General features: G+C 37.8%; 1 protein-coding gene across 1 annotated transcript in view; it reads right to left on the bottom strand.

Moving 5' to 3' along the window:
- Nucleotides 1–454: 454 nt before the first annotated feature.
- SUSD4 (sushi domain containing 4) overlaps nt 455–24,308 on the bottom strand; it is an 80,908-nt gene continuing 57,054 nt past the window's right edge. Inside the window, exons 3-6 of the mRNA XM_071739739.1 lie at nt 5,176–5,367; nt 4,701–4,845; nt 2,663–3,045; nt 455–1,515 (exon numbers count right to left, since the gene is read on the bottom strand). Of these exons, the coding sequence (XP_071595840.1) occupies nt 1,487–1,515; nt 2,663–3,045; nt 4,701–4,845; nt 5,176–5,367 (749 nt within the window). The 3' untranslated portion in view covers nt 455–1,486. The remainder of the gene's footprint in view (nt 1,516–2,662; nt 3,046–4,700; nt 4,846–5,175; nt 5,368–24,308) is intronic.

Genomic DNA, 24,308 nt, shown 5'->3' on the forward strand with positions numbered 1-24,308 from the left:
AGAGTTCAGTCTCATTTTTTTTCTTTGGTTTGGACTAGCCTACATGATGGCAATCTCTGTCATAAACATATGGTCTTCCTTCAGACACGGCCAGTTTAACACGTTTTGTTTGTGCAATACCAAAAATAAGATGAAAAAAAATGTGTTTGGCTTTGAATAATTCTATGAACCACCCAGGAATTTTCCTGACAAATAGCCTGTAACTCTACAAAGGTGAACTGTTCATACAGGCTTCAGCACAATGTTCTGGTGTAGCATGCAGAGGAGAGAAAAGCCTCTGCAGAAGCTGTGTAACATCTACAGAAGCCATGCCACTGCTGCACCCATTTCATGTGCTTTGCTTAACCAAAAGCATCCTGCCCCAGGTGCTCTGCCACCATCTGAGCCTTCAGAAAGAAGCTGGTAAAAGAAAAGAGAAAGGGAAAAAAAGGCCAAATACACACAGTCAGATAAGTCAAAAGAACTGAAATAGAACTTTATTTTTTTTTTAAAGGTATTCTACAATAATGGCTCAGAATACTACCACAGTGTACAGGGACAAGGCAGTGCTCTGGGCTATGACTGTAGATTACGCCAGTATATATATTTGTAAGAGCTCAAGAATGGTTGAAGCACAGCTTTTCAACATTTCTTAAGCACATATTTCATAATTTTAACATTTTCTAGATCTCTCATTTTATAGCAGGATTTCTCAAAGGCAACGTAGTCACAGAAGTCTTGCGTAAATACAAATATCGATACTTTACCTTGAATATTGTATAGGATAAAAATTCTCTCTTACCTTTTAAAAAAATCTACAGATCATTATGTGACCTGGAGTCTTTCCTTTTCTTTCTCTTTAAGAGTTTAAATATATATATATTTATATATATATATGCTATCTTACATCAAAGTAAATACGAATCCCATAATTTCTGCGATATTTTCTGTATACATAGTCTGAAAAAAAATCAACAACAACTAAATCAAAAGCTTCCTGGATATCATTGGAAAGCCAAAGAGGATAAAGAGGATTTTTTTTTTTTTGTCATTTAAGTACTAGTGTTTTTAAAAACTTGTAAGGATTCTTCATAAACTAGAGGTCCATAGATAATTTAAAGTAGTCTTTATAAGCAAATTTACATACTTTGACATGCTTTTATGAGGCAGTTAGTATAATAATCCAGTAGTATTTCTTACAGAACCATATGACTTTCTGCAATGCAGATAAACATTTCATTTCTAAAAAGATACAGTTCTTTTTTCTACATCTGCTCTCATCAAATCCCCAGGATTCATTCATAAAACTGTTGCTGTTCCAAATACTGATGCTGTTATTCATGCTGTGAAGTAAGATGTACACCTAATCTTGTGACATCTTCACATGGAAGATTGATAAGTAGGAAAATACCCTCTCCAGATCCACAGATAGTCTTTTCTATCTCTAAATCCTCATGATTAATGTCAGCCAACACTGCAATGTGGTGAAGATGTGTCTGTTTGTAGGTTAAGGGTCTTCTTCCATCAAAGGCATGTCTAGGGGAAAAAAAGAAATACCATCAATGGCTGACTGTAACTTCCATTTATACTTTTGCAGAGTATTAGTATTAGCTATTCTGCACAAATAGAAATAGACATTACAAAAATCTGAACAAGACATACAGTATCACCAATTCCAGACCCAAAAACCTACTAAAACTACCCAGGTTTTCTAAAACAGGTTAGGCCTATGAAAACTTAAATGCAAATATCCTTTCTACTACATTAATCACTGAATCAGCATTGAGAGTAGGCAGGGGATTTTATTGGCATTATCATAATTTCTCCCTTCTTCCAGCTATCCTCTTTCCCTCATTGTGCAATGGCAAGTTAGCCCCAGTCCTATGGAAGCAGGAAGACTTCCTCCACCCAGAGCTTCACCCACACTGAATTTAGGACAATGGACTTCAGCTCTGCTACCAGTAAGTCACACAGATTGCTTTGCCTACTAACTTGCAGCAACTATGAAGAGCAGGATCAGAGATACTCCTTTTAAATGTCTCCAAGGAAAGCTATCTAATTTCCCAGCACACTGAGCAGCACACCATACAGCTCCATTAGAAGTCAATGCATGCTCAATGGTTGATTTGAATGCAGGCCATACATGGGCTTGTAGGTATGTTCCCCTTCTGTTGTGACTCCCTTGTCCATGACTTAACATGTACATGTCTCAGACTGAAGTTTGCTTTATGCACAGACATGAGTTTGTTAATAAAGGCTACTAGTTTTGGCCAAATACAAAAACATGGTTTTCTTTCCATTTTAAGGAGAAAATCCTGTTCTTTAACTGTGAAAGCCATGGCACACAAGGGAGTTGTGAGTGTAGGAGTTGAGGAACAGACCAGCACAGGCAAGATGATGGTTGGCTTTGCTGCTGACATCCCCACTGATGAGATTGGATTGCTGGTCTGGTGAGAATTCTGGTTTAGGATTGAAATCCCTTGAGTCACACCTAGCAAGGACATAGCACAGACACAAAGCTCTACAATTATGGAGTAGTATGGTTGAAAAAATGTTCAAATTAAGATGTGGACAAAAACATGGAGAAAGTAGGACCAGGTCAGCTGGGTTTATTCCTGCTCTAGCAGTACAAAGAAATGGCTCCTCTTTATGGACTCATCTATTGCACCTATGCAAGACTCACCATCTGCAATATCAATCCTTGGACTTGTGGATGCAGCCTCCCCAGCAGTGCTGTGGAATCCATCAGTTCTATCCGAACTAGGAAGAGCTGTCGGTTGGCACACTGGGGAAGGGAACAAACTTTGGAGCAGTTCAGAGGAGCCCAACCTACTGTCACAGGGCTCAGATTCACTAGGCAGCATGTCTGTAATCCTGGGGCCAGGGTAAGCAGGAGGGTTCTGATCTTCTGTCTGCAAACCATGCCCCTGAGCTGTGGTAGCTGAGTATCCAGGTGCCAGAGCATTCAAGCCACTGCTTACAGCTTCATCATAGGAAGGCAGCATGACAGGAACACCATCCACCACCACAAAGTCGGAGTCACCCATTGAGCCTTCCTGGTTGTCTCTGCACCAAACACAGACAAGTTACCACACAGAGCAGGAGCAACGAGCACGTTGGAGCAACCACTGAATTTAAGTAAACACAGCACATTTCTAATAATGAAAAATGAAGCCACAGGTTCATTAACATTCACAGAAATGTTTGCTTCAACAGCTTGCAAAACTCTGCTCACGTTGACAGTCAGGTGAAATCTGTTACAATCCACAGAATGAAACTCGTAGTGTGAAGCACAGTTTTGAGAAGGGAAGGAAAACAGGTGCTTGGAAGAGATAAGCACCATGTGCTGTGCTGTGCACAGCAGGTATCATTAATATAAGAGCACAGATGTAGCTTCTGATTCAAAAGTGTCTGAACCCCTGGAAAGCTGTATGATAGAGCACAAAAGTTTTTACAGCCCATGCAAGCAGGCACTGAAATGACAATCTCTGGTGGCCACACTTGTGGCCTCCTTCAGGTCTTAACTTTCAAAGGAGGAAGGCTTCCTTAACCAGTACTAAGCTGGTTAGTTTGTTTTTAAAAAACACTTTTGTTAATTGGGAAAGTCTGTTAAACCCTAAAGTATCTGTTTAATATCTGATTAAATCACAGTAAAGTCCTAACAGGAGGTACCAAGATACCCTTTAGGATATGAAAACATCTGAAAAGGAGGGGATAGAAAGCCATTTCAATAAGCTAGACAAGTACAGGCTATAAAGCAAGCCATGGTGCAACCCATTACTCTGAAGAGTATGTATGCTGTTCCCCATATACTGTATATATGCCATATACTGTATATATACTGTATATATACATATATATATGTATATATGTATATAAACTTAAACATTTCTTCTATAATCTGTATAATTTCATGTACAAATTTCTTTAACATTAAGATCACCAAGTCCTTTCTGCTGCATATATTTATTGACATACAGCTTTCTTATCTCTGTTTTCTGCATGTGGTAGAATAAAGATCCGAGAAAAAGCAAGCATGGGAGAGAAGGAATCATACAGTGAAGGTCCATAGTAAACTGAACAGACTGAAAACTAGAAAATCCAGATACAGTTTTGTATATCCATATATATCCAGATAGCTTTGTCTGAAGCTCTGAATGACTGCCTTTGTCTTTCCAGTTGTAGATAATAATAATACCCACCTACCTGTCTCATGAGGAGTGCTGTAAGAATCAATGACAAATGCTCATATCTCCATGGTATTTAATGGAAATAAAGGAATATGTAGGATATATTTATTAGTCATAATCAAAATACTTGTGATGGGAAATAAATTTTTTAATATAAATTTGTCCATAGAGAAAAAGAACATATTTCTTAAAACTTACATTACTTAGTCTACAGTAGTTAAAAAATTAATTCCCTCAGCACCCAGAACTGAGTATCTAAATATATTGTCAGCTACTTTACATGCAGAAGCAGCAGTTCTCAGTGGCAGAGCTGTAATTCCTTCCAAAGTGAATCTGGCAAACTTTGCCTTTTATCTTAGTTGCACATAGGACGACTCTGGATTTCCAGGGGTGTCCTTCCACACCAGTGGCTCAGAGAATGCTCAGAGCGGAAGAAGGTATTTGTAAGGCTCATGAGTCACTCTGCCTCCTCAGTAAGGAGTGAGGAATGTAAAAACTGAATCAAGGTCTTCAGTTTTTAAAAGTACAAACCTTGGAAGAAAATGTGTCTTAAATTTGGTCTGGAACATTCTGGCTAAAATAACCAGAAGCAGTACTAACAAAACGCTGGTAGCAGTAAATGCCACTATCTTCCATGTGGTCAGGAGGGTCTCCTCTGTATTTGGCCAGGTTTGTTCTGTAACAAGAAGGCAATATAAGAATGGTTATTACTGTCATTGTTTTATATCCATACTTGCCTTGACTTCTTTTTATGTATGTAATCATGACCTTAGCTTCTATACATATACAAATATCCAGAAGATGTTAAGATAGATATGATGAGCTAGCAATTGAAATGGTTAAGGTAATTCAGAATCACGGAAATGAAAATATTCTGTGTTCACTAGCATCTTAAAATCAGTGTTCATCACTTAACCAAGAAACAGATGAAGTTAACCAGGCACTACACACCAACAGATCTCCTTTAAAAAATAGAGCAGAAGTAAGGCCATTGCTGGTCCCTTACCTGTTTTGACACAGTATACTTGGTAGGAGGGGAACCACTCTCCATACTGGCAGGTGATGTACTTGTAGTCATTGCTGAGGGCGTAACCAGGATCACAGTAAAACTCTACCACCGTCCCATGGTTGTAATGCTCACAAGGCTGTGGGTGGCAGATGTGGTCTCCGTGACTCACCATTGGAGGTAGTGGACAAACTTGGGCAAATAAAGAGGAAAATAAAATAATAAAGAAGAAACTAAAAAGGAGAAAGACATTAAGACTAGCAACTCACTGCTGGGTAGGTTCAGTTTGTCAAAATACATAGGGCACACTTCGGGCTTGTTTTCAGACTCTCTAAAATTTTGGGTTTTATCTCAGTGGTACCAGACTGCTGCTGCTGGGGGACCAGATACCTGTCTGTACCAAAAGATGGATGCTGACACCTCCTATGGGGAAATGTCTGGTGGGGTGGGTTCTGTTTGGTTCCAGCAAGTTCTTCTCTCAGCTGCCTGAGAGATGGGACTTAGGAAGGTGCCCATCCTCTGAGAGAAGGGGAAGACAAAAGAGGACACCTGTGTCTGTAAGACATATAGTGGTGTGGAGGAGGAGAGTAAAAATAAGGAGAAACCCTGTCTTTGTGAAGCCTCTCAAATTCAGCTTTAACATTCTATTGCTTGCTTCACTGGCATAATTGAATGGTTATATGCACTAATTAAATTCATAAGTACTCACTTAAAAAAATACCTTTCCCTTCCACTGTGCTGCAATAGAGGTACATGGCACACAATGCTGCTTCAACAATTACAGTCTGTGCCACTGTAATATTATCAAGTTGAGTTTAAACTCTACTGATGTTTTCTACTCTACTGTTTTATCTCTGAGCAGATCTACAGATCTCAGTGGGATTACTGGTGGAGTGAAGTCTTAAATATAGGACAGACCAAGCTTGTGTTAATTAGGTACAGTGGTTCACATAAGGTTAAATAAATAAGAAATAATTGCAATATAAACATATGAAACTTCTATTGTAAGCTACATATTGAACCAAAAAGGGGTCAAATTACTGGATGGATTGTTTTATTTCCCTTCAGAAGCAATAATTCACTGGCTCAGTACCCCATCTACAGGCTGTTCACTTCATGCTTCCCTTATGTAGGCAAGACCTGCTGCATTGATTTAAATAATGAAAATACCATCCCTTAAAGAAGATTCGTCCCAGAAATTACAACTCAGCTGCTTCTCTCTGTGAATCTTGTTCCATGAATAATGCGTTTTATTAAAAAAAAATACACAAGATATTAAATGAATCTTCAAGAGAGGCTGATTGCAATGTGCAACGATGTCTGTTCCCTATCCCCCGGAGAAAAGGTTTCATTTGCATTTTCACTGGCAAGGCTTAATAATAACTTGAAACCAGTGCAAGTAATTAAAATAAAAATTCATATCCTCAGTAGTCTGTCTACTTTCCAAAGTCTCTGGGCACACAAGAAAGAGGAATACATTACTGGGAAGTCAACCCATGACTGAAAACAATTTTACGACCAGGGCAAAGGTGTCAGACTGAAATAGCAGGAAAACACCTTTGGACTATATCAGGAATCATTCTTTTATTAAAAAGGAAACGACCAGTGAAAGCTACGATTCTGGTCTGCCATAAAGAAACCTGATATATTTTTCTTATTTATGCTTAGAGGATGAGAACAGAGGAAGACAGCCACTGAAACTTCTTTGCAACTGAGTTTTACCAAGCTATGACATGATGCAAGAGATGTGTAGATAGATGCCCAATACCTTTCTAGCAATGAGCAAAGCAGAGCACATCTTGGCACAGAGAGCAACCCCTCATAGAAACACATTTCTCCTCTGCAGAAATGCACCTGTTGCCTCATTCCTAACTTCTTAGAGTCACCTGGGGTCAAAGCAGCCTCCTGAATAAAGGACAGCCTCAGTCCTGATTTCCTAGCAGTGTGGATCTACTCATGAATGACACATTCCTAGACAGATTAAAAACAATATGCTGTGGGTATAACCCAGATACAGACTGTTAGTCTGCTAACAAATCAAAATGTATTTTATAAGCATTTTAAGGCTTATAAACCTTTTAAGAGCCTCATTCTTCATGTAGGATATGTACACTATGCTAAGAATGGGTGCCATCCCTTCCTGAGACACCCTCCATATTTCAAGAGAAATGCTCTTGAACTGATGTTGCCTGGAAATGTCTACAAACATTTTTCTTCAATGTATTGCAGAGTATTAAGTCATAAATTAGCCAAGAATTATGCAGTCCTACCTGCCAGCTGCTCTTGCATTAAACACTCTTACAAACAGCAGATGCAATGGAGCTTATTTGAAAATGAGGGCGTTTAGCTCAAGTGAAATAATGAGTCCACTTGAGGAATCCCTTACCACCTTCTGTGAATTTTTTGTTCATCTGGTTTCAGAATCCCTCAATATTTGCAAACTGACCCCCATGTACAATGAGTAACATTCAGAGCCTTTTTCCAAATCAAATAAAATTGAATGAGACACATCACAAACAACCAAAAATGAACTGATTTTGAGCTGTGGGTGGTTAGTTGTACTTCCAGTCCCTTTCTCAACTTGCTCCATTCCCATGGTCATTCTGGCTCAAGATCATTAAAGTCAGTAGCAGAACAGCCATTAAGTGGCTTATGTTTTGATCACAAAAGAGCAAGATCATCCAAGTACAGAGGGATACTGAACACTCTTGGCTCCTGAAGACAGATCTGACAGGATGAGATCCCTCATTGCTGGTATTTACTTAGCATTATACTGGATACCACTTGTACAATACTGGTTACTCAGATTAAAGGAAGGTGCCAGGTCAAATATAGGTGAAAATCCAGGTGGCAAACATGAACCCACTGAAATTTCTCAGGAAAGTTAAAATTCAAACATTCCCAGCAACCAGTCCTTAATTATTTTTTTTAAATGACAGGCATGTGAACTTCAAGCAAAGGAATCAAACTCACAGAAAAAAATAACCACAAACTGAATAAAACAAAATTTTGCCTGATGAGTACATTTTCATTGCCTAAGAAGATAGCAGTATGATTGATAAATCATACAAAGGAAAGTTAATTCTGCTTCAGGAAGTTCTCACAGCTTAAAAAAAGCCCTAGGACCTGTTCTTAAATGTGACACAAAAGCTTTACTACCTGTAGATATTAGCACCTTAACTTCATATGGATTTTGAGACTTTCCAGAACCCAGCATGGATAATCCAGTCATGTCTTCTGACAACAAACAATAAAAGACCACATGCAGATGTCCTTAGGGTTGGAGCTCGTCAGAGGGATGGGAATAATTCAGGCAGTGTCTGCTGGTTGTTCTGCAGTATGCAATCCTGGATCTCTAGATCAGTCTTTTGGCCATAGGCTGTAAGGGGACTTAGAGGAACTTTACAGTACAGCATTCTCAGCTGAAAAGCTCAATCATTACTCAAGAAGAAAGAATAAGTGTGTTTATATGGAAAAGAAATCCCTTCTGGGATGGTAAAGATGCCTGTTCTCAAAGAAATTGAAGGGAGGAGCTCCCAGTTTGACTTGATAAACTTCCTTGCCTGCTTTTAGGAGCTGCTGGAGCTTACAGCTCTCCTCTGAGATAACCTATAGGCTTTCTCCTCTAACAGATTTTTATGAAAGATTAGCATACTCAGGAAGAGCTTAAAACCTGGGGACTAGACCATTGTGTTAAAAAACTGTCAAATACTGGCTAGGAACAGAGGGCCTGTTTCACACTAATAGGAGAGCTTTTAATAAAAAAAAGACAACAGAGTACTTCCCACCTGCAGGTTACATGCAGCAACCCCTTTTTTGAGCTGTCCTGAGGTGGCAAGACCCCAAGCTCAGTTTTATGGGATCCCTGTGAGAGACAGCACAGTAAAAGACAAAGGCAGGTCTGCCCCCTCCATTGCAGCCTCCACAGGATTATAGCCACATCCTTTGGACAAGGGTCCCTGCATGGTGATACAGGTTGTGGGCACTTACTGCTCAGACACTGGACAAATAAATGGCATTTACCCAGTAATTTTTCCTACCCATTACAGCCAAGAAATGTTTTAAACTCTGCCAAGAGGATGCTGCAGTAATTCTGCACTGTTGACACTGTAACTGTAGGAGGAAGAGAAGGTTTTTTGACATTAGCATATTCTGAATTAACATTGGGGGCACAGAATAAAGATGTCATGACGCTTTTTAAAAGCCACTGGTAGAGAGATAGCAGTGCTCAAAACATTCTTTCTAGTCTGTTAGTTCAATGGCTAATAAGTTTGTCGAAGTAGGTGGGAGGTAAATTATTCAAGTTTTGTCCAGCTTTGGTATGAGTCAAAAAACAAAAGCAAAAATGTCTTGAAATACAGAGCAGTTACTTATGAAAAAGGGATAGGAACAAGTATGTTTCCCACATACTTACTATCAAATGTTTCCCACATTTTATTTTCCATATAGTATGTTTTTCCTCTAGCTACCAGTCTGCCTTTCTTCTAGTATACTAGTTACTGGGTTATATGGGGTAGCAGCAAACCCCAGTGTCAGGACAGACATTTTGTTTGACAGAGGGACGGGGAAGGTTAGCAGCCTTTGCACTTAATAAAAATGATACTTCTTAAAGATCAAGATGAAACTTAATTGTGAAAAAAGAGGAAAAAAACGGCAGTACCAACATGCATGGAAAACACTGGTGTATCTCCCTAAGACAGTAATCGGAGAAGTCTGATTTGTGCATGAACTGGAAGAGCACAAGAGCGTCTCCTGAACTTCACTTGTACATACCTGGACACTAAGTAACACCAGAAGCTTGGACAGCTGTCATCTGGTTACCAGTGTTTAATTAAACCAGTGTTTAATTCCAGCCACAGTATAGTGCACAGGGCCACAGCAGTGTACGTCCCAGCAGGTCTGACGCTTCCCAGGGTGGCCTGATCTCCACCAGAGGCTTTACTGTCTGGCTTTGGGATCTACTACAGCCATCCTTTTCCATATATACTGTCTTCATGAAAACACTTGCTTCTGTATGTAGGACTTGAAAATTCAATTTTATGCAGGGACACGGAAGACTGAGTTAATGTTTATTCCTTCTTCTTCATGAACACTGTGCTAATAAAGCTTGATTTCTTGGGTATTTATTGTCATCACCCTTCAAGACCTTCAGAATAAAATACATACTCAACCAAGTATCTTTTCACTCATTTATCCTGTCCAGTTCACCTGACAGACATTGCCAGTTCCGCAGACACTGCCAGCACATGAATCACACTTGAATTGCATAGTGCAGAGCCCTAATTCAAAGCTCATCCTCTCACGTATACATACCAAAATATAACATGAGTCAGGAATGAAATGCCTAAATCCTGTTTTCAACTGATGGAACACTAGTATTACCATCTTTCACAAAGGCAAATGTTTATTAATAACTATGGGTTTGCAAAAACAGCAAGCAAAAAGAAAATAAATCAGTGGTGTTAAAAAAAAAGAGTAGTTGTTAATTCTGGACTTTTAAACTGTAAAGAAATGGTACTGTTTACAGAAATTTACTGATTTTATTTGTTAGCCAAAAAGATCTAAAGATAAAAACTGGTGGCCAAAAATTGCTATTTCTAGTGTAATATGAAATAGGGAAACGAATGAGGGAAGAAGATGGCCAGCAGGAAGAGGAGGAGGAAAAAGAAATTATTTTTCCAATTTAAGTGTTAAAAAAAGGATTTTCTACTTTATAGAAAAAATAACTTATAGTAACGGACAAAACAAAAAGTATTCAAATTTTTAAATTACAAAACAAAAATTTCCACTCTAAGTAGATGAATACCCAGCTGAGAGATGGAAAAAGAAATTAAGAAGTTTGTAAAAGGAAAGAAGTAGAAAACCCAGTTGCTTCAAAATAAGCCCTGTCAAAACATCCTTGTCTATCACAGTGCTTAACTAGAATTTACTTCTAATGAGCCCCTTCTGAAATGAAAGCAGAATAGGAAACTTTACTAGAGTAACTTTTCATTTATTGTTTATCAGCTTAGCAGTATTCTAATGATATATTCCTATATTAAACGCTGCCAGCATTATGAAGGGAGACTTAGTGCATATTACAGCTGTACTACAAAAATTGAGAAAAACTTTGTGGTGACAGAACTTCTGTTTTGAAAGTGAAGACATGTTTTGAAGAATTTTTCTGATTACCTATTTCCACAGCAAAAAACTAACAGCCCCAATAGTAATACAAGAATAGAAATAATAGCAAAAAAATTTAAGTGAGCACAAATCTATGAAGTAACCGCTATGAAACCCAACAGTGGACATGACTTCAAGTATCAAAGACTTATTAAGATGCTTATTTTGAACTGTGGAGATGGCAGCAAATTTATTAAAAGCCTACATATTTATTTTAAAGAGATTTATTAAACATATTGTGTCCTCGACCAATAATTTTGAAATTCTTTTCAAACTTAATCTTTTTAAATTACTGAACCTTCACAATGTCTTCTTAAAAAACACCTGAGAGGTAAGCAACTTCTTCTACACCATTCAGAAAGTCAATGTTGAAGCAGCTTGGAATATACTCCGGGTGTCCTGGTTCCAAGCTGCTTCTCCTACTCCTTTTGTACCAGCTACAATAGTGGGGTAAGCCTTGGAGTGTGCAGACAGTGAGAAACACTTTCCACCTTCTACAGAATGTGAAATTAATCTAATAAATTAATCTAATTAATCTAATAATTAAAGTTTTAACTGAAAAGCTGCTCCTCTAGTCTAGCTTTGGCAAACACCATCTTGCTGGAAATTACTGTTACTGACACCCTAAATGAAACATAAAACTAGTTTCAATCCTATTTTAATAATAGTTTAACATTCCTAAATGGAAACAGAAGGTGATTACAATCACTTATCATACCCAGAGCTTCCTTGTTACTGGAGTTACAGAGCCTGTTTTCCAGTTACAGTCAGCTGAGCTTCTACAGGACCATCATGCCAAATTCACATTTCAGCCTCAACAATCCTGCAGTTCCCAGCACAGCAACCTGTGAAACATTGATCTTTATGACAAAGTCATTACTTTCAAATGCATTTCACAACAGATATGGGATGAAACACACCCCAACTAATCTTTATCCTGTGAATTGTAAGCACTGTGGTCTCTCTTACAGCAGATAGTTTTAGCTTTCTTTAACACTTGCTGCTAGTTTTGTTTCTTTTTCACATGAGTAGTTGACTTCATGATCAGTAATATTCTTTTTTGGACTTTGAAAAGCAGATGTTGAGGACTGCATGGACACCTAACAGGAAGGAAGAACCTTCCAAATAAGTTAAGACTTGGTTATTTGACAGGTGTCACAGGATAATCCCAGACTTCAAATAGGTGAAACTGCTTAGAAATAGAATGGAGGTGGAGGAGGGAGAGAGAGCTATTGAAAAACTGTCTAAGACAACCAGACAACAGCACCTGACAGGCATGTCTGCAGAGGACAAAGCTCACTGTGAGCTGGACATATCAGTGTTGTAATGCTATTCTGGTTAATTTGTTATTTTTGTCTTTCTTTAAGTACTTTTTTTCCTCCTTATTTGTATGCAAGAATCCCTTGAGCCTGTGTGGTGTCACCTACACCAGTCACCAGGGATGAGTCAAACACAGATGGAATTTCAGGCACAGATGACCTGAATTCCAAGGCTTAGTTAAAGGCTGAGGAAATCAAATTATGCCACCTGAGAGAAGGAAAATCACGAAGTCTCATTCCCATTGGAGTGCTACTGGGGGAAAAAAAGAGGGTGGAAAACCAGCAGGTGATCTTGTGGTATTGAATTACCACAAAACATCTTAGAAGACTAGGGAGGCATAGAAGAGTACCAGTTTCTGTTATTTAGGTTTAATTATCAAGTGCCTGCCTACAGTGACTGCTGAAACTGCCAGACTTTAAATATTTATTTTTTTTTTTTTGTCTCTGAAAGTAAAGAAACCAAGACAGAGTAGACTTCCTAATGCATAAAGGCTGTAGCTACAGGTCCCTCCATTTGTGGAAGACACAGACACAAAGCAAAGATACTTGATTTCAAGGCAGACAATGTAGTGAGCCTGTCCTTTCCAAGGAGCCCTGCTAGATGCAGATAAAGATTAATATTAAGAGCAGCCTACAGGGAGAAATTTTGTCTTCTTTCCCCCTCCTAATCCTCAGCATATTTAAAGCACAGTGAATAAACAGCATCTGACAGCTAACATGGAACTTAAGGACAGAAATTATGGCTCCATAAAAAAGCTGGGATATGCTAGGGAGTTTCTGAAATGTACGCAGGTGACAGAGTGCATGTAAAATAATGATTTACTGTGACAGTCCTGAGCTTCAAGCAGAAACAGAAGATATAAAAGAGGTTACAAGTTGTTGTTCTGCTGCGCTCTTGAAAAACTATGAACAGTGGAAAAGGCATCTATTTCAATCACAGTCAAAGTCAAAGAAGATTTCTGCAATGCAAAAAAGGTAGAAATATAATGGCATTTATCCTCTTCAGACAATGTCTTCAACTTGGAGACTATTCTCTAAATGCCACATTCCTCATAAAAGCTGTAAGAAGTCCACTTCTGTGTATCATACTGTCTTGAAATGTAGTCTCGTTTTCTTTATTTGCAGTATGCTTTTTGGAATTTAAGTGACTGGAGGATTATTAAGCAGTACATCCACAGAACTTGACTGCCTAGTATTTCATGTCACTGTGGTCTTTCTGAATTCAGTTCTTTTCCACACCTCTTCAGCTGTGGGTGAAGGTATTCATATGAATTTCCACATTCTCCAACAGTACAAAAATCTGGATATTCCAAGTCAGTTATGTGTAGCTCAGCTTCCACACTGGTACATGGTGGCTGGACATGTATCACTTTTGAAGTCTCAGGTAATGAATGAATTTACTGTTTACAGTGCAAAAAACACATAGAATTACTGAATGACTTTTTTAAAGGAAAACTATCCTTCTGAATTTCTTCATGACACTTGCATTCTGCTACATAGTCATCCCAGGGTGAAAGTTGATCAGCCTACTACATCCTTTGGCCATCAGTCTAAAGGTTTCACCATGGAAAGTGTTGTCCAGGTAAAGGTGCTTACAAATGTTGTTGCCTGCTACTATTTGAGCATTTACTGCTAGTTGTCATTCCTGAGTTGCAAGAAGTATTGCTGTAGGTAGTGAATATATTCTTAAACAACATTCAAGTTAGAGCAGTTAAAACCAAGGCTATCAATGAGTCTTACGTTAGCAATGGATAATTCAGTTAACCTTTGGTAATTGAGCAATATTGAATTTATTCTCCCTCTTGCCTGCAAGATGAGTAGGGGTAAATATAGAAGAGAACTATCTACTTCTCTTAATTTCTTAATACCACACTGTTTCACAGCTGGCTGCCCTTTGCTCACTCTACAGGAATTTTATCTGCTGACGATTTGCTCCATCAACATGATCTTCTCTGAGGATATGCATCTGTTTGTCATATTGGAATTTATCTAAAGCCTTCTTGATGTCAACAAAGAAATACAGAAAGAAATCCATTTGTACTAAGGTACAACACCTCAGGGTTAGGATTGCTCTCTTTATTCTGACTCCTGAACATAAAAAGATTACAAGCTTACTTGCATCTTTTTTCTCAGAGTATTGCTGTATATTCCATCAAAAATTTAAAACATGTTTGGGCATAGTTTATCAAATATACACCTTGCTGTCAATCACTGCACACAGCACTGGCAATTGCTATAGAAGAATGAAGATCTTTGAAGACTTCCTTCAAAGTATCTTCCCTATACTTGGTTAGAAAGTTTAAGCTACTCTGGTTCAAAATATTAAGTGGCTCTGGCATTTCCCTTGTAATATCACCCTCCTCTAGTGCTTTTTCATGCTCTTTAACTTTCAGGTTTAAGTCAGAATTATCAGACCCTCTCCATGGGCATCTGCCCTCAGGTTTATGATAAGAACAATTTTAAAGCTCTGTTCTGTATTCTTGTACGTTTTCCAGAATATTTTTTATGTGTAGCATACTTGGCTGTTTTTAACTTTCATATGAATAACATCCTTTTATTCTTCAGAAAATTCCTGGTGCTTCAGGTAGGGTCTTTTTGGTTTCCCTTGAACAACTTCTGGTTTGTTGTGTAATTTTCCTAATTCCTTCTTTCTCCTATCTTTCTCTCATAGTTTCTCTAACTTTCAGGATCCCTTCTGTAATCAGTTGTTAGATTTAATGTATCTTTTTACTTCCCCACCAGTGAGGTGTGTTTATATACCAGAGTTCTGAAATGCTTTCAGTTCTTTTGTGTTTGTCCTGTCTTCTACTCATTGAGTATTCCCTTTGATCGCTATTACTCATGTTTGTTTTAATTTTGAATCTACACACAAAAAATTGAGATATTTTCTATTTAACATTCTTTCAAGCTTAACTTTTGCTGAAGAATCTCTTGATTCTTGCACGGAGAATGAAGTTTTGGTATTGCAAAGTACCTGATTCCCTGCAGGACCAGCCTTTTTGTTCAGCTGGGATGGTGATGAAACCAGACATTCTAGATAACAGGATCATATTCATTTACAAATTCAATCAAACTGTTTTCCCTTTTCGACTGAAAAACAAAGCCAAGAATTCCCAATTTCACTAACCACACACTGCTTTATAGGTTAGCATTAGGGCCAAGACCAAATTCTCTCAGCTTTCCCTCCAGTTCTTTTTAAGAACTATTTGTTACATCTTCTAGGAAATCTTCCAAAACACCTAAAAGATTAAAATACAGAATCCAGATGGCAAAGAGTGTAGTCATATGCAGTTCACACTCCCAAAGTACTAAGGGCCAGGCTTTTTTTTCTTTTTTTCTTTTTTTTTTTTTTCTTCTTTCTTTTTCTCCAAATTCTGTGTAATGTTTTTAATTCACTTAAAAGTAACATACTATAAATTCTGTAACATACTACATTTTGTAGTTCTATATATTTAATTTCACAGAGTACAAGTGTGAACATTTCACTGTTTTCAAGTGTTTCTCCCTCAGTGTTTCTGGAAGCAATGGAATTTTACAAATAATCTTTATACCCCATGTGGTAATCTTCAGTTTAAGGGTTTCTCCCCACCCCCATCTTCTGCGTATCTGATTTTACTGAAGGCAATCAATAACTCACATTGATTTCAACAGATGGATAATTAACCCCAAATTGCTAAGTTAAAATTATATAAGTATATTAATATTTTCCTTAGATTTTCATATATCCTTGGAATTATCTAACAAGTTTCAGTACAAAAGAAATTTAAAGAAACTTTTGCATACTAATAGCATTTCAGTATCAAAAAAAGACATTAAGAAAGTTACAGATGTGAATCAAGGAATAAAAGAAGAAGAAAATTCAGTGCTAGAATGTTTCCCCTTATCCTCTAAATAACTTAAATTTTCTAGTACTGGTAAACACCCCCATTTCCTCCACCATCATTCTCAGATAGAGCTGAACAGTTTCAATTGAAGCTTCCCAAATGATTTAGCTTGAGGCAGCACTCAAAAATCAATATGTATGTTTTAAATTTAGAAAAGGTATAAGAATTTAGGAAGAGGACCTCATACCAGTAAATACTTCGCAATCTGATTTAGAGGCATCCTCGTTTACCTGAGCTATAACAACTCCTCCCTGATTAAGTCCAGCAGCTATTTCTTGGAAACTGCTTCAGAGAATTGCAGTGTCAGCTTCACTTCAGCAGCAGGTAACACAATTTTTATGCACTGTGGTGAAAAAAGCAACAGTGATTTTATCTACCAAAAAAAATCTTCTTTATCAGCAAAAATCAGTCTCTCACCAGAGCTGGTGAAAGATCTGTGCTTCACAAGGCTGAGAAAAAGACTGCACTGAACATTAGAAATTATGGTCCTGAGTGGCCCCTGTTCCCCTGGTGTAACTACTTATTTAAATAGGGCTACAAGCCCTTCATTTAGAATTTATTTAGATTAACAGACAGGGAAAAAATAAAAGAGACTGACATATAGCATATGTGTGATTACACACACATTTAAATAATTTCTTCTTTGAAGGCTTCAAGAACATATATCAAAACAAGAAAGCTGTAAGCAGCATTGTTTATAGCAGAATAAAAGCTGTGAAACAGTTTACTATATCTTCCTAATAGTTACTTGCTTTTAGTCATTATCGTGTTAAAATACTGAGCAGTAAACATCATTAGAATAAATGTTTAATTGATCATAGAAATAAATAAATAAAATTAATGTGTTATTTGCAGTATTTCCTCTGAAAACATTATTTTTCCCTATGTCATCGTAATTTGTAAGTTTGCTTGATACCAGCTGAAGCATCCCTTCAAGAGGGTTCACAAGGGCATTTTAGCACTGACCTTTTAGTGATGCTGCTCTGTTCTGCTCCAACAGAACCAGAGTTAGCCCCAGAGCTGAAGAGAACCTGGTCTTGCAAGCATTATACTCTAGATTTGGGTCTCCTGCAGTTCACTCAAAACATGCACACATGGGATGCCAACATAAAAGCACCATAGGAAGTTTTAACATTTAAAGAGAGCAATAAGAAAGTGATTAAAAGGGAGTCTGGCTCTAAATCAAAACTCAGGAAACTTCCCAGATGGCCTTAATGCAGCATCTGCACACACTGCTCACCTCCATCATAGATCATCATAGTTGACTAGGGATGATAACTTTTGACATGTTATTTAAAATGTAGAACTGTCAGGGCAGCAGTCCTTACCTTAAAAAAAAGACCCTCTCCATGACTTTATAATACAAGCAATAAACATGAGTTTTCTCAGATATTTGATAAGAGCTGGAATGACCACCTGTGTTGTGAGGGTAAGACATAGACTTTTCTGCTTCATACAGTTCAGTTTTTTTTATTATAATGTTCTTATTCTCCTAACTTGAAAACTGACTCTTTTATCAAAACAGATGCAGTGTTTAGATTAAGCCTAATAGGACCCTTCTGATTTTAATTTTATTTTCTATTCTATAAACAACAAAAAAAACCCTTCCAAAAATGGCTTATATAAAGCCATTTATCACTGGTCCTGGCTAACCAGGGAGGTCCCAGGTGACTGCAGGTTGGCCAATGTGATGCCCAACCACAAGAAGGGCCGGAAGGAGGATCTGGGGAACTATAGGCCTGTCAGCCTGACCTGGGTGCCTGGCAAGGTTATGGAGCAGATCATCCTGAGTGCCATCAAGTGTGATGTAGAAGACAAGCAGGGGATCAGGCCCAGCCAATGTGGGTTTAGGAAAGAAAGGTCCTGCCTGACCAAGCTCAGCTCCTTCTATGACTGGGTGACCCACCTAGTGGATGAGGGGAAAGCTGTGGATGTGGTCTACCTTGACTTCAGCAAAGCCTTTGACTCACACAGCATTCTCCTGGAAAAGCTGGAAGTCCACGGCTTGGACAGGCTTTAACCCTTTGATGGGTTAAAAAAAGTCTGGATGACCAGACCCAGAGGGTGGTGGTGAATGGTGCTGCATCCTGTTGGCATCTGGAGACCTCCAGGGATCAGTACCGGGCCCAGTCCTATTCCACATCCTTACTGATGACCTGGATGAGGGGACTGCGTCTACCCTTAGTAAATTCAGGAATGACATCAGACTGGGGGAGAAGTGCATTTTTTAATTTGGAACTTTAATTTAGAGTTAAAAATAAGGATAATTTTATTTTTGTGCAGTATATCAATTTGTTGATGCTGTTGGCAAATTTTCGCACTTCCAAAATGCTTACCATTTAGCTCAGTCACATAAGCATCTCATATGAATTCCTGTAATTGGTTTTATCTAAATTCCACACCCAGATAGCTTCTATATAGGCATGAAATAAAGCAAAAATGTAGTCCTTTTAGGGGAATGAAATGCGGAGTATGTATATAAATTCTGATGACTTCCTAGGATGCTCCATTCAAGATACAGTATGAAGACGATTAACGGTAGCTCACAAGGTTTTGACAGTGTATGGAACAATCCATTTAGTATCTTTTTAAAATGTATAGGATGTAAATATAAATACTCTAGAATATCCTCCATTCCAGCACTTCAGCTACAGTCACCAAGTCCTTTTGTCTTCATATGATTTACCTCTGCTTCATGCTGGATGGTTTTAAGTTCCTAACCAATAAATTAGTTCCATCATTTTAGTTGCAAATCCTTCTTTAAAGTTAACTACTGCAAGACAACAAATATTCAAGTGTGCAGCATTGTGTAGCACTGAATAATGTCTGCAGCTGGCACAGCCCAAACGAACAGTTTCTACTGAGAATTTTTTAGTTCAGATAGATACAGAAATCTATCTGTATCCATGGAAACATCTTCACATAAATATATACACTAATTACATAACTTCCTCAGTATTCCTCAATTTTATTAGCAAAGCTGCAAAGAAGTTACATTTTAAGGGCAAAGCAATCTTTGCTAAGTACTTCCCCTTTTTTACTTGGGACTTGGGAAGAGCAAAAATGTTAGGGCACACCAAGGGCTAATGGTGCAAGTGACCACAACAGATTACACACAACAAAATCCAGATACACTCTGCATGGCCTAAAGAAACATTGCATATAATGCAACATGGTTATAGCCCTGAGTAAAAATCATATAGAGAATGCTGATTTTGCAAAATTGAAATAAAAAAACCGAGTAAGATATTTACCTTCCACATTAGGGCACCTAGGTGGGCTATCTTACCAGATAAGGTTACACATGCACTCAAGGAACTCTGCCCTTTCAAGTTTATATCCAGGAAAGCATTGATAATACAGCACTGTTACTACCGGGAAGGAAGGCTCAAACACAGAAATGTTAATGAAACTATGAGGAAGAACCAATGGCCTCAGGCAACCTGCAAATTAAGAAGAGGGAGGCATCTTTCATTATATGGTAGTTATCTCAGTCATCTTTACACATCTTGGTTATCATTCCTAAATGGAGCAGTGTGATATTTTTCATCTTGTCTACTATGAATAGCATGCCCGCATGGTCTCCTTCACATACATATGCCTCATTATTCTGTTTCAAACTCATTTATTGTTCAGCCCACACAATTTGCTAGTGTGGGATTCATTCTCAGCAAATCCAGGAAAGGTTTACTGAAAATCACAGCATTTTATTTCACAAATATTCACTGGTTTAGCAGATAGAAATTTCTTTCTGAGGTACAATCTTCAATAAATAAAGACTGTAATTTATGTAAACCATGAGTTTCATCCCTCCTCTTAAAACTGACAGGCATGTAAACCATCTTTAATATTAAAACTGATTCTGTGCACACAACTGTAAAAGATTTGCAGAATTAATGATTTTGAAATTACAGCTAGAGAAAGTTTAAAGGGAGAAGAGTTCCCACAAGGAGTCCCTTGATAAACACTGAACAAGGTCTCAGACTAAGTTATCAAAAAGTTAGGGTACCTGTTATCACCATAAAGTGTAAATGTAGTCAGAGACGATGTTCTACTTCTGGAATTACTCTTTGGAAGTTGTACCATGGGTGGTACTGAGCTGTTACAGTTAAATGGTCACCAACCATATCTGGTGCAACAAAGGACAATGAATTTTCTAGATTATACAACTTTATAACATAGCTCACATATATTCAGAATCTGTTTTGATCTGATACTATAGTCTGTACTAGAGGAAAAATATATTTCTTCATGATGTTAGCAATGACCCTCTGTGTAAAGATTATTAGTAATCAGGGAATGAGAACAATATTGTAAAGCTATGAGACTCGTAGTAGCTGCATTATGGCAATCCATAAAGAGGCCTCTTGCCACTGCTAGGAATTTGTGAAGGCTATTCATAAGACTCTCATAATTCTAAGACTAGGGGGAAACTAAAATCAGTCTACGAACTTCTACTAACATACTGGTATTTAAAAGAAAAAGTCTTGGCAGGCCTTTAAATGGGTATTTCCTTACAATTGTCTTTTGAGGGAGAGGGATGAAAACAAAAGAAAGGAAAAAAAAAAGTTTGAAAGATTTAATGTCACACTGTATTATGACAGCAATGCTTTTGATAGCTCTTTTACTATCTGGTTATCTCCCTGCTCAAATAAAGCTTCAAGTATTGTATCTACAGGCTACTGCTTATACCCCTGATCAAGTATGCCCCACATGTGAGACACTGGTTCCTGCAGACCAATCTAAGTAGCCTTCAGTGGAACAGAAAATGAGAACACAGACTGCCCAAGCAAGAATCAACCTACTCTCCTCTGAAATGTATTAGGGAATATTTTGTCCTGTTGGCTCAGAATTTTAATGCTCATTGGGAGTAGGAGAGAGATTTACTTGAATTTATATGAGAGCCAAGGCTTTGTAAAAATCCCCAAGTCTCCAAACACCTCAAGCTACTCGAAAACTTCATTTTGACATTTCTTCTACAAAATTCACATCACCAGATGAATAATTATCATCATTATCTCATGCCAAAAATAGTCTGAGGTTGAATTCCTATACACTCTACAAAACTTTCCCATTGCTCTGCCAGAAAAGGCATCTAAGTGTCATGAGAATCCCCTGCCTGTTGCAATCAAAGAGCCATAGAAGTGTAATTGACAGCACAAGTAGAAAAGCGCCTTTGATTTTATTAGTGCCTGACATAGCAAAAAGAATATTCTGGACTCAATTTTGGAACAGGTTTATAAAATGTGGAAAAATATGGCACATACTTGAATCTGAATTGCCTGTTCTCTACCTCTTTGGTAGTTAACAGCACTTTGCTCTTGCACAAATGGTTTCATAACTTTTATTATTACTTTAATTATTATCACTATTTATTCTTTTTAAAAGCAGTTAATATCGAACACTGAGTAGCAGAAATTGGTTGTGTTTAGTAGTGTAAATACAGTAACAAAAGGAATTAACAAGCCAAGTGGGGTGCTTTTGCTTACCTGTTTAACACTAGCTCTCACAAAACTTCCACCTAGATCTTTGGCGATACAGTACCTATAAATTCTCTTTGTGAGCATTCATCTCACCTAACTACTCTTAATATACCTTAATTATATGTGAGGTGCACCCCACCCCCCAAAATGGGCTGTATACTTCACACTACCACACATTGTGCCATTGCTGGTAAATCACCCCAAAAGTAGTGCCCACTTTTTTATGGCTTTCTGAAAACTCCTTCTCCACTGTCCCTCTCCAGATACACTGACCTAACCCTGTAATGTTCCTAAGTTTATACATCCCTGTATTGCAGTCTACAATAGGATGTACTGTAAGACTTCAGGACAGTTTGATGTGAGCTATGGAGGCTCCTATCTATGGAGACCTATACAAACTAAATTCCTGTGACTTCAGGCTCTGGTGCCCATCACTTTATAGAAGAAGCACCAAGCCCTGCTACCATCACTGCCAAAAAGTGTCTCAGCTTCCCTGCCTGCATGCCCCAACTCAGCAAATCAATGTGACTGTTTAAGTGCTACAGAGAACTGTCAGTTCTAGGAGATAACAGATGGGTTTGAAGAAAGTGCATACGAACTCAGTATTCTCCTTAGCACTGACAGGTAAAATCCTGATGCTGTTCAGCTGGTCATGCTTCTTACTAAGACATGATCATTACAGGTAATAGCCCAGGGTTATTAAATTTCCATTCACTAAAGCCATCACTGATCTGCAGCCATTTCTGGATGTCCAAGCGAAACAGCGACCCCGTTTTACTAGTAGTACTAGTTCTATGACTAATGGCTTTTCTGGCAAAAATCACCCTATGCACACCCTGAATTTTCAGTCAATACTTAGGGGTTTAATGGATTATGACTATAGCAATTCTGCTGACAACTGATAAAAGAACAGGTTCCAGCTTCTCTCTTCTACTTCAGCCCACTGCACAAAGCAAAGAAAGATAAATTGCTTACAGTCAGAAACTTAAATCTTTCCAGAAATTAATTGGTGAAAAAATGTCAGCTGCTCATGAGATCTTTTGCTGAACTTCTGTCTGATTTAACTCTGATTTTTTTAAAAAATGCAATGTATCTCTGTCAGATTTTAGACTGGGGAAAAAAAAAAAAAGAAAAAAGAAGCAGTATTTAACATAGTATTTTAAGTATGGATATGTTCAGAAAGTGGCACTGCAGTAGGCAATGGGGAAGAAATTAAAAAATTTAGCATCAACGATATTCAAATACAGTACAGGGGGACTTATAACTGTAGAAAAAAATATTGTCATCATCACAGGATGAACTGCTGTGCTAAAACTTGACAAATGGGCAGATTATCCCATGTTCCATTGTCTTGACATACTGAAACCATGTTTTCTAAGTCAGGGTATCAGATCTGGGATCCTCCATGAGAGCTGATTATTAACTTATCAACAGTCCTGTATGTCTTGTTATGAATTTCAGCATCTTCAACATGTGGAACAAGGTAATCTGTAACTTCATTTAAAAAAAATAGCTACTTAAATAAAAAAATATGGTTAGCTATTCAGTAATCAAGCTCCTCAGAAAAGTTATCATTTAATATCAAGCACTCTGCTTAAACAGTTTGGAAAATACATGCATTTTAGTAAGTATATCCTTTCCCTAGGTAACCATCAGTTACAAATCCTGTAGCACTGAAGTAGAAGCTAACATGCTACAATAATAAATCATTCCCCCTATTTTTTTTAAACAAAATTAACAGTGCTTAGGAAGACTTTTTTAGGAAGTGCTTTAATTTTGTCCTTCCATTCATCACATGTGCAAATTACACCACTCCCAAACTCCCATGTGAAGGCAGACTCTTTGACAGCACTAAGGACAGGACAAAAGAAAAGATAAAATACATATATGGCATGAGGAACACAGAAAATCTGAAGTATTAGCAGGGACAATTGAAAATTTGGTACATTTACAGCAGTTTATCCAGCTATATACCACAGAGTTCACTATGAGAATGTCTTCACTTTAATCTCACTGATTGTGCTTTAAATCACATAATTTTATGTACCTGAATTCATATGCCTTTGGATGTTGGTATTTTTAAGGCCTTGAGCAGCATCTCAAGTACTTGCAGGAGACCCTCAACAAAGGAAATGACTGCAAGCCTCCACTGATAAAGAGGCACAGGATACACTACCTGTCTGTGATGTATTGGACAGTCTTTTATGGCACCTGTGCCAAAGACATCAAAATATAAGATGACACGCAGAAGACTAAAAAATGAATGATGTTGTGGAAAATGGAAG

The sequence above is a fragment of the Heliangelus exortis genome, chromosome 3 (assembly GCF_036169615.1).
Source record: "Heliangelus exortis chromosome 3, bHelExo1.hap1, whole genome shotgun sequence".
NCBI lineage: Eukaryota > Metazoa > Chordata > Aves > Apodiformes > Trochilidae > Heliangelus > Heliangelus exortis.